An 11,590-nucleotide genomic window follows, 5' to 3' on the forward strand; every position below is an offset into this window, starting at 1 on the left:
GTAACGAGTGGAGGACAGAGGAGCCTCTTAAAGCAGAAGTTACAGGTCTGTGAAAGCCAGAAATCTTGCTTGTTTGTAGGTGACCAAATACTTATTTTCCACCATAAATTGCAAATAAATTCATTAAAAATCCTACAATGTGATTTTGTGGATTTTATTTCTCATTTTGTCTGTCATAGTTGAAGTGTACCTATGATGAAAATTACAGGCATCTCTCATCTTTTTAAGTGGGAGAACTTGCACAATTGGTGGCTGACTAAATACTTTTTTGTGTGTGTGTGTGTGTGTGTGTGTGTGTGTGTGTGTGTGTGTGTGTGTGTGTGTGTGTGTGTGTGTGTGTGTGTGTGTGTGTGTGTGTGTGTGTGTGTGTGTGTGTGTGTGCGTGTGTGTTATTAGAAATTCAGTCATTCAGTCCGACTGTTCTCTGAGCCCCCTGTTTAGCTGCAGGGAGCAAACGTGCGTGTCTGATAGGATCAACACACACACACACACACACACACACACACACACACACACACACACACACACACACACACACACACACACACACACACACACACACACACACACACACACACACACACACACACAGAGGAGGCTGAAGGAGATGAGAGTAACACAGATCAAAGCCAGCCTCCCACTCCCAGCCAGAATCCAGGTCTCTCTGAAGTGGCTGAGCATAGGGTGACCACTGCACCTGGCTTCAACACTCCCTCTTTCTCTCCTCTCCTTTCTCTCTGAAAACTGAATCCGGTCAACCGGCAGCACATCATACAGTATTTAGACAGCTTGTCTGACCCTTTCAACCTCTCTCCGTGTTTGTCTGATCTCTTGAACTTTCCTTTTGCCCAGGTGACCGAGATCAGCAATGTGAAGAATGTCACAAGGCTCCCAAGGGACACCAAGCGCCAGGCAGTAGCCATCGTCTTTACCGATGACACCTCGCGCATGTTCACCTGTGAATCAGGTGCTCCACACCACACCTGCCTTATTGCAATAGATGTTTTCTCAGAGTGTACAATCATCTTTGAAGTTTCCTGTTTTATGACGTCTCTCTTTGCATCCCATTGGTCTAAACTTAGAGCTAGAAGCAGAGGAGTGGTTCAAAACCCTGTCAATCGAATGCCTGGGGACCCGCCTCAATGACATCAGTCTAGGAGAGCCAGACTTGCTGGCAGCAGGTGTTCAGTGTGAACATACAGGTGAGTGTCTGACCAGCACCATGGCACAGTCCTGCTCAACTTTGCTTTATGGCTATTTTTGTATTCATTATTTATTTGTTTGCTCAGAATGTTTGCATTTTCCTACAATGACAAACACCTCTGGATCATGAATCGTAGGCTACACACTTATCTCTCAGCCTCCCAGATCTGGGATACTACACTCCTTTGTTCCCCGCGCGGGCTTACCTGTTGCTGCTGACCAAGATAACCGAAGGCAACGAAGAAGAGGAAGTTATCACTATGCTTTCAACTATCTAAAAACACAACCAAATTCTAATGGAAATAAACAATGTCTGATTGTTGGTTCAGTTGTCATCTAAATGTGTTGTCACTGAGCTTTCAACCATTTTTTAAAAAGCACAACAAAGTTAAAATGGGAATACAATGGCAGATATTTAGTATTTCTACATCTTAACGTGTTATCACTGTGCTTCATCTAACAGCACGACCAAATGACCTGAATTGCAGTTGAGAGGACATTAAAAGTACATGGTGCAAAGTGATCAACGCTGTTCGGTTTTCTGCGCAGATTATTACAGCAATGGGGAAGATCTCTACAGACCTGTAGCCTCGCTGTCTTGAACATGACCCCTTTCTGTGATGACATAAGAAGACATTTATAGTTACAGAATGCTAACCTCAAGATGTGGCCATGGGATGTGCTACTCGTTTTAAGGTTGAATAACTACTGTCACATAAGTTTGTAAAATAGCCTTACCTTTAGGCTATTTACTATATTACAAAAGTAATATTGAATTGTGTTCGGTTGACAACGCAAACGAATATCAACAATTTAAAGGATATCTAATGTTTCGTCTGAGCCACTGGCTTAATCCTCTTCTTTAACTTTAATTTTTTCTTTAGTTAAAGGTGATTCCAACATATCATTTGTTAAAAGAGAGTATTCTGTTGGGTTGTCAACAAATTCCAGTTTGTCTACAAATTAATCATTCATATGTTGGATTTGCGTCATCTCAACCAAGAATCAGAGGTTAAAGAAGAGGACTAAATCAAACCAGGCTGTGTCTGATGTAACGCACATAAAAATGATTTCCCCATGTACCCCCCCCCCCCCCCTCCATTCATCGCATTTTCAACTCTGCTGATAGGTTTGCCAAAAACAATGTTGCCTTATAGGCTGTAACAAATGTGCCCACTCTGGTCTTGGTACTTTCGCTCCAGTTGCTCATGAAGGCATTTCCACTGCCATCTGTCGCATAATTCATTTTACAGACACAATAAGATTCCACCTTGTCTAGCGTATTTTGTTTTGTTGACATTTGGAAAGTTTACAGAAAAATGTGCTGTTTCCATCAAGCCTGTCATTAAATGTTTTATCCGACATGCACTTTACTCACATTAAAAGATAAAAAAAATTCCATGTCACAATGCACGTCACAATACATTGACAAATTACGTTGAAACGACATTGATTCAACCAGTTTGTTCCCAGTGGGATGGTTTATGGACACTCGACTCTGCTATTTAACCAGACGGCTTTTCCATTTTCCGTATGGATCGAACGGCGGATTCTGGTAAGAGTAGGGAGAGGTGTACTCCTCCTCATCAACAATTCCTGGTGTACCGAAGTTGAAAACATCTTAAGCTCCTGTTCATCTGACCTGGAGTTTATGATGCTAAAATGTCAACCCCGCTATATGCTCAGAGAATTCACGCATGTTATTATCACAGCTGTGTACATACCGCCACAAGCGAACACCAAGGCGGCACTTTATTGTTATGGGGAATTTTAACCAAGCATGTGTGAAACTAATGCCTTCACTCTTCTGGGAATGCTTTCCACTAGATGTTGGAACATTGCTGCGAGGACTTGCTTCCATTCAGCCACAAGGGCATTTTGTGAAGTCGGGCACTGATGTTGGGCGATTAGGCCTGGCTAGCAGTCAGTTATACATTTCATCCCAAAGGTGTTTGATGGGGTTGAGGTCAGCGCCCTGTGCAGGCCAGTCAATTTCTGCAGCATTCAATGTCAGAAGAACAAACCCAGATGACCCGGTGGAGCACGATGTGTACAAGTTGAAACACGTACGAGCTCAACATATCCATTAGGGACCCAAAATGACAATACAGACTCAAACTTGAATTGATGTTCAACAACTCAGGCTCACGACTCATGTGGCAAGGACTAGCGACTATCAAATACTAGAAAGGCAAATCCAGCTGAGTGGTGCCCACCAAAGCCTCCCTCCCGACAAGCTTAACACATTCTATGCATGCTTTGAAGCAGACAATACCGAGCCATCCAGGAAGACTCTCGCTGCTCCAGACGGCAAGGTGATTTTGCTCTCCGAGGCTGACTTGAGTTTGAGAACTGTCAAAAGAGTGAATACTCACAAAACCGCATCCTCAGTGTGTGCTGACGAGCTGGTGGGCATCTTCTCTGACATATTCCACCTGTATTCCCCACCTGCTTCAAGGAAACCACAATCAACCCAGTGCCAAAGAAAAACAAGGTGACATGCCTAATGACTATCAGTCGGTAGCTCTTACCCCGGTCATCATGAAGTGCTTCGAGAGGCTGGTCATGGCCCACATCAAGACCAGCATGCCAGGCACACTGGACCCACTACAATCTGCCTACCGCCCCAACAGATCCACGGAAGAGGCCATTTCCATTACGATACACATGGCCGTAACACATCTGGACAAGAGGAAAACCTACGTGATAATTCTGTTCATTGACTACAGTTCAGCATTCAACACTATAGTTCCCTTAACTCGTCACCAAGCTTTGAGCACTGGGCTTTGTACATGAATTGCTCTGTTCACGACTACTAGGCACTCCAGCGGGTGGTGAAGACGGCTCAGAACATCACTGAGACCGTGCTCCCACCAATCCTGGACAATTACTCGAAACGGGACCTGCTCATTCTGAAGAAAGTTGATCAGGAGGAGTATGGGGATCCAACGTTTGAGGGGGAGGTCAGAAACCCAGATGACCCTGATGTAGTGTGGGCTGTCAGGAGGGATAGCACATGCAGCTTCTACCAGCCCCCTCCTCCCACAGACATCGAGAGGATGAGGAACAACCTGATCAAGGAGCAGAAGGTATTTGCCCTCATCAAAGAGATTCTCACCTACATGGGGTTCATCTGGATGTTGCTCCTGGTGGCGTATGGTCAGCGGGACCCTAATGCTTACTTCCTGACTCAGCACATTTGGCAGCTTCAGCCAAGGGATCTCAGACAGCATGAGCCACACACCTGGGCAAATACCTCTTTGCTCAGCAACCTCTTTGGAGAGTTCCCAGGTTTCATCACAGATGGGAACTCCAAACTGGTTGGTAATGCCCGTCTTTGCCAGATGAGGGTGCAGAAGAACTCATGTGGCATCGCCCGCTCCAAGCACCAGACTGTCATGGTCCATACTCATGGGAGGTGGAGGACATGAGCTCCTATGGGCCAGGCTGGAACCGCTCTGCGAGTGAAAACACCTCAAAGACCCTCCGCAGCCCCTGGCAGTACCAAACCCAGGCCCGACTCAGATCCCAACCCATCAGCAGTGTGGTCCTCCACAGGGGAGGGGGGGGTTTGTGGTGAAGTGAGTTCTGTGAGTCACAGAACGCTAGCAGTACCCTTCAGTATCTGTTTGACAACACCTGGGCTTGATATGTTCACCCGAGCAGTCTTTGTAGAGTTCACATTGTCACACTCATGCTGAAGACCACAGCTGTAGAGCGTTCCAGTCTCGCAGTGAGCTGCAGAGTGTCCGACTATACCAGCCTACCGGTGGACTCCACATCTTTGTCATGACCTCTGAGGTCATCTATTTCCTCTTTATCCTCTACTACATGTATGTTCAGGGCATGCTAATGAAGCAGCAGAAGTGGGCTTAATTCAAGACAAAGTGCAACAGCCTGGAGCTCGCCATCATCCTCCTGAGCTGGAGTACATTGTCTGTCTTCATTAAGAGGAGCGTGTTAGGGAACCGGGACATGGAGTACTACCACAACCATAAAGACCACTTTGCCAGTTTCCATGAGACAGCCAGAGCAGATGTCGTGCTGGGGTATCTGATCGCATTCCTGGTGCTATTGGCTACAGTGGCATCTGCTGAGGCTCAACCCCAAGCTACACATGATCACCGCCGCACTGCAACGAGCCTGGACTGACATACCAGGATTCCTCGTAGTTATCACCATTATGTTCCTGGCCTATTCTATCACTTCTTATGTGATGTATGGCTGGAAGCTGTACTCTTATAGGACTCTCTTGGATGCTGCTCTGACCATGGTTAGCTTGTAACTGGGCATCTTCAACTATGACGCGGTTCTTGATTACAACCCGGTGCGTTCCTCATCGGATCCTGCATTATATTCATGACCTTTGTGGTTCTGAACCTGTTCATCTCAGTCATCCTGGTGGTGTTTACTCAAGAGAAAATACATCACAAGCCCTCAGAGGAGGAAGAGATAGTGGAGCTGATGCTGATGAAGCTCTGCAGCTTGTTTGGAATAAATATTAAGAATGGCATGACTGCCTCAGCAACAGAGGATTCTCCATTATTTCCTCATAGATGATTACTTCTAAGTACTGGTGTACCACTCTGTATGTAATCACAGGGAGATGTCATTTTCAGTTATGTTGCTTCATAGGAGCAGTGATGCATTTTGTTGACTTGTTGCCTCTAGCAGTTTAGTTGTCTAATATATCATGCATAAATGAGGCTATTTGTGCCGTTTTGTGATCTGATGCAAAGCTTTAAAAATATGGAGGAAATAACAACTTCTTCTGTTACCTCACTTTTCTGTCACAAATACATATGTTTGGTTACTATGATGACATGTAAGGAGACAACAGTGAGGAGGAGAGCAGGATACAAAGATATTGCTAATACAACAACATTGGAATTACAGTTGAAGTCGGAAGTTTACATAAACCTTAGCCAAATACATTTAAACTCTGTTTTTCACAATTCCTGACATTTAATCCTAGTAAAAAAAAATCACCGTTTTAGGTCAGTTAGGATCACCACTTTATTTTAAGAATGTGAAATGTCAGAATAGTAGAGTGATTTATTTCAGCTTTTATTTCTTTCATCACATGCCCATTGGGTCAGAAGTTTACATACACTCAATTAGTATTTGGTAGCATTGCCTTTAAATTGTTTAACTTGGGTCAAACGTTTTGGGTAGCCTTCCACAAGCTTCCCACAATAAGTTGTCTGAATTTTGGCCCATTCCTCCTGACAGAGCTGGTGTAACTGAGTCAGGTTTGACCCATTTGCGACCAAGCTTTAATTTATTGCCTGATGTTTTGATATGTTGCTTCAATATATCCACATAATTTTCCTGCCTCGTGATGCCATCTATTTTGTGAAGTGCACCAGTCCCTCCTGCAACAAAGCACCCCCACATGATGCTGCCACCCCCGTGCTTCACGGTTGGCATGGTGTTCTTCGGCTTGCAATCCTCCCCCTTTTCCTCCAAACATAACGATGGTCATTATGGCCAAACAATTCTATTTTTGTTTCATCAGACCAGAGGACATTTTTCCAGATCTGTGCCTCAACATAATCCTGTCTCAGAGCTTGACAGACAATTAATTCGACCTCATGGCTTGGTTTTTGCCCTGACATGCACTGTCAACTGTGGGACCTTATATTGACAGATGTGTGCCTTTCCAAATCATGTCCAGTCAATTGAATTTACCACAGGTGGACTCCAATCAAGTTGTAGAAACATCTCATGCATGATCAATGGAAACAGGATGCACTTGAGCTAAAGTTCAAGTCTCATAGCAAAGGGTCTGAATACTTATGTAAATAAGGTATTGCAGTTCTTTAGTTTGAAAACATTTGCAAACATTTCTAAAAACCTGTTTTCTCTTGGTCATTATGGGGTATTGTGGGTAGATTGATGAGTAATCTCTGTAACCAAACAAAATGTGGAAAAAGTCAAGGGGTCTGAATACTTTGCGAAGGCACTGTATACTGTATATATAAACTCAGCAAAAAAAGAAACGACCCTATTTTTCAAAGATATTCCGTAAAAATCCAAATAACTTCACAGATCTGCATTGTAAAGAGTTTAAACACGGTTTCCCATGCTTGTTCAATGAACCATAAACATTGAATCAACATGCACCTGTGGAACGGTCGTTAAGACACTAATAGCTTAAAGACGGTAGGTAATTAAGGTCACAGTTATGAAAACTTAGGACACTAAAGAGGCCTTTCTACTGACTCTGGAAAAACACCAAAAGAAAGATGCCCAGGGTCCCTGCTCGTCTGCGTGAACGTGCCTTAGGCATGCTGCAAGGAGGCATGAGGACTGCAGATGTGGCCAGGGAAATAAATTGCAATGTCTGTACTGTAAGACGCCTAAGACAGCACTACAGGGAGACAGGACGGACAGCTGATTGTCCTCGCAGTTTTAGACCACGTGTAACAACACCTTCACAGGATCGGTACATCCGAACATCACATCTGTGGGACAGGTACAAGATGGCAACAACATCTGCCCTAGTTACACCAGGAACGCACAATCCCGCCATCAGTGCTCACTGTCTGCAATAGGCTGAGAGAGGCTGGACTGAGGGCTTGTAGGCCTGCAGGTCCTCACCAGACATCACCGGCAACAATGTCGCCAATGGGCACAAACCCACTGTTGCTGGACCAGACAGGACTGGCAAAAAGTGTTCTTCACTGACGAGTCGTAGTTTTGAGGGTCCCTCATGGTCTGGGGCGGTGTGTCACACCATCATCGGACTGAGCTTGTTGTCATTGCAGACAATCTCAGCGCTGTGAGTTACAGGAAAGACATTCTCCTCCCTCATGTGGTACCCTTCCTGCAGGCTCATCCTGACATGACCCTCTAGCATGACAATGCCACCAGCCATACTGCTCGTTCTGTGCGTGATCTCCTGCAAGACAGGAATGTCAGTGTTCTGCCATGGCCAGCCGAAGAGCCCGGATCTCAATCCCATTGAGCACGTCTGGGACCTGTTGGATCGGAGGGTGAGGGCTAGGGCCATTCCCTACAGAAATGTCCGGGAACTTGCAGGTGCCTTGGTGGAAGAGTGGGGTAACATCTCACAGCAAGAACTAGCAAATCTGGTGCAGTCCATGAGGAGCAGATGCAGTGCAGTACTTAATACAGCTGGTGGCCACACCAGATACTGACTGTTACTTTTGATTTTGACCACCCTTTTATTCAGGGACACATTATTCCATTTCTGTTAGTCACATGTCTTGTTCAGTTTATGTCTCAGTTGTTGAATCTTGTTATGTTCATACAAATATTTACACATGTTAAGTTTGCTGAAAAATAAAAGCAGTTGACAGTCAGAGGACGTTTCTTTTTTTGCTGAGTTTATATTTTTCAAACACACCCCACACACGAGCTGTTCACTTCTTTACCGTTGGAACATGGGGTCTGATACCAACAGTTTCTATCTACAAGCCATCAGAATGCTGAACACTTAAACTAGACTGACCACCTGCACTGACTTTTACACACACACACACACACACACACACACACACACACACACACACACACACACACACACACACACACACACACACACACATTCATGCTACACACACAACACAGCTGCTGCTACCAGTCTCTTATTATTATTGCTAAATGGATCATCTCTCCTCTCTGAGATGCTATGTGGATATGGCTTTCTACAAGTCACTTTATAATATGTGGTATGTCATGCTGAACGAAGACTATTGACATCCCTTCCTGTCTCCCTGTCAGAGCGTTTCAATGTGTTCCTACTGCCCTGTCCTAACCTGGACATCTATGGGGAGTGTATGATGCAGATCACCCATGAGAATATCTACCTGTGGGACATCCACAACCCTCGCACCAAACTGGTCACCTGGCCTCTCTGCTCCCTGCGCCGCTACGGACGAGATGCCACGCGCTTCACCTTCGAGGCTGGACGGTGAGGGAGACACCCATTGAGGGAGCGAGGGAGGGAGGGAGGGAGAGGTATGGAGAGTGAGGGATGGGGAGAAGAATGCAAAGGCTGCAGAAAAGCAGGACTGTGTAACCAGTTGTCTGTGCCTAGCCCATAGATTGCTTAATGAAACACACATACGGACCACACACACACACACACACACACACATACACAGTCAGACAGACAGGTGCCCTGCCCAGGAGAGCCTCATAAAGAGATTGATTGAATAGATTAGAGGAAAATCAATGGTGAGCGAGGCGTTCTTATCTCCTCCTGTGCTTTGATAAACTTGAAAAGAAAGGATTCGGTCCACTTCCAGGGTGCCCCCCAAAGGACAAAGATAAGAGTGTACTGCCAGTAAGGAGAACGTAGTCCCACACTGCACCCTGGTGGTGGTTAGAATGCAGTACTATTGGCTGTCAATTGCTTGAGAACAATTTGTGGTAAATACAGTGTGCCTGCAAAAGGACTGTTTAAAAAACATATCTACATATGGTGAATTGTCGATATTACCTATATTATGGCCTGTATACACATGCATGTTGTACTGAGCAGTGTGTGTTGGTGTGTTCCAGGATGTGTGACAGTGGAGAAGGCCTGTACACATTCCAGACGCGGGAGGGAGAACAGATCTACCAGAGAGTCCACTCCTCCACCCTGGCCATCGCTGAGCAGCACAAGAGAGTTCTGATGGAGATGGAGAAGAACAGCAGAGTAAGGCACAGTTTTACACACACACACACACACACACACACACACACACACACACACACACACACACACACACACACACACACACACACACACACACACACACAGTATTCTCTCTGGTGGTTATATAATACTGTGTTTTTTATCATTTTTTTCTCTCTCAGTTGGCTAAAGGTTCTGAGACGGGCTCCTACCCCTGTACACCCACGGCCATCCTGCCCCGCAGTGCCTTTTGGCACCATATCACTGGCACTCAGGGGGGCATGGACCCAGCCCATGGTAAACCACAGCCTAGACTACAATCTCAACCACACAGCACTGGGGCTAAAGTGGGAACATTGGTCTGAATATGAACATGGGGTCTGGAGTTTAGCGAATCATACAGAAGCTTATAGAGTAGGCTGCACCTGTAGACATGACTTTTTCTCGTCTGTCTCTTGTGTCCTGTCCTGTCCTGTAGGTGACATGTTTGGTGGTTCTCAGACTGGCGCTGATGCAGACCTGCTCTCCACCCGACTGCCCTCAGAGCCACGCCACTCTACCATGCCCCTGGCACACAGCCAACACTCCCCCGTCCGCTACCCCACCTACCCCAGCCAGTGATCCCAGGGGTGCATTGCAGACCCCTAGCCTCCTCCACCACAACCCTACTCTGTACCCGAACACTCCTCCCATTCTCCTTTCTCTGCAGCGCTCACCTCGACTCCAAGCCCCCTCATCTACCCTCCAGCCAATCAGGTTGGGGTGGGGTCATAGGACCTCCCCTAAAGCTGGTAGCTCTGTGAAGCAGGATGTGACAGAGCCTCTAGTCTTCTCTTCAAAGGCTGGTTACCTGAAGGAACTTCAACCCCCAGAATCCCTCACTGTGGGGTCAAAGTGCATTGTGTGAGCCGGCAGTGGCATGTTGCCTCGCTGACATTGTGGCATGGTGCATCGCTCTCTGCTCTGCTGTGGGCATGGAGGAGGAACAGAGGAGGAGGGGTGTGAGCTGAAAGGATGTGATTTAGTGGGTGTCCTCTCTTCTAACACCCGTGAAATCGTGTTTTCTTTCTGGTGGGATTCACCTCAACCCCATTCGCGAAAGACCTCTACTTGTACCTCATGCCAGCTCTTAGCAAAGTTCAATGTTAGGGGCTCAGGACGTCCCCATAAAGCTCCTATTGGGGGTCGGAACAGAAGGACCCCTTGCTACCATCCAGCTCCAGCATGATAATGATTGTGGCTCTCGCTCCAACCCATAACCTCAATCTGACAGACGCATATGTAAGACAACAGTTTCCTCCCAAGAACTGGCCTTGGCTTCCAAGTGTGTGTGTGGGTGGAAGAGAGACTGTCCCTGGACTATCATCCAAACAAACACCTGGTCTAATTCCACAGAGAAACAATGGACCACTTGTCTTTCATTTTTCATTGTTTTATTTCAGTTTTTAAAAACTTGTAGCAGACATAGCTGACTTTGCCTTGTATTCTGTTCTGTCTGATAAAGAAAATAGACATAGATTTTTCTGGGAGGATAGAGGGAGGGAGGCAGGGAGGGAGGCAGGGAGGGAGGGAGAGCCACATGCCTCTGAAGTCATGACTTTGTTTGTTGTTTTCTCTTGGTTTCCTGCCATTGGGTTGTGAAGACATCCAAGGCTGTTTATAATGGTAGTGGAACCCTGTCCTCTGTGTGTGTACTGCATGAATGGAATACACAGTTACTGACATATGGCCACTTTA

At 46.1% G+C, this 11,590-nt stretch overlaps 1 protein-coding gene across 2 annotated transcripts in view; it reads left to right on the forward strand.

Moving 5' to 3' along the window:
* Positions 1–11,386, forward strand: part of LOC135504707 (docking protein 4-like) — a 54,601-nt gene extending 43,215 nt beyond the window's left edge. For both annotated transcript variants that reach the window (XM_064923515.1, XM_064923504.1), the window contains 6 exons: positions 853–967; positions 1,083–1,202; positions 8,953–9,142; positions 9,736–9,874; positions 10,036–10,150; positions 10,332–11,386. In XM_064923515.1, coding sequence (XP_064779587.1) covers positions 853–967; positions 1,083–1,202; positions 8,953–9,142; positions 9,736–9,874; positions 10,036–10,150; positions 10,332–10,474 — 822 coding nt within the window. In that variant the 3' untranslated portion in view covers positions 10,475–11,386. The remainder of the gene's footprint in view (positions 1–852; positions 968–1,082; positions 1,203–8,952; positions 9,143–9,735; positions 9,875–10,035; positions 10,151–10,331) is intronic.
* The last annotated feature ends 204 nt before the right edge of the window (positions 11,387–11,590 follow it).

The sequence above is a fragment of the Oncorhynchus masou genome, chromosome 2, assembly GCF_036934945.1.
Source record: "Oncorhynchus masou masou isolate Uvic2021 chromosome 2, UVic_Omas_1.1, whole genome shotgun sequence".
NCBI classification, from domain to species: domain Eukaryota; kingdom Metazoa; phylum Chordata; class Actinopteri; order Salmoniformes; family Salmonidae; genus Oncorhynchus; species Oncorhynchus masou.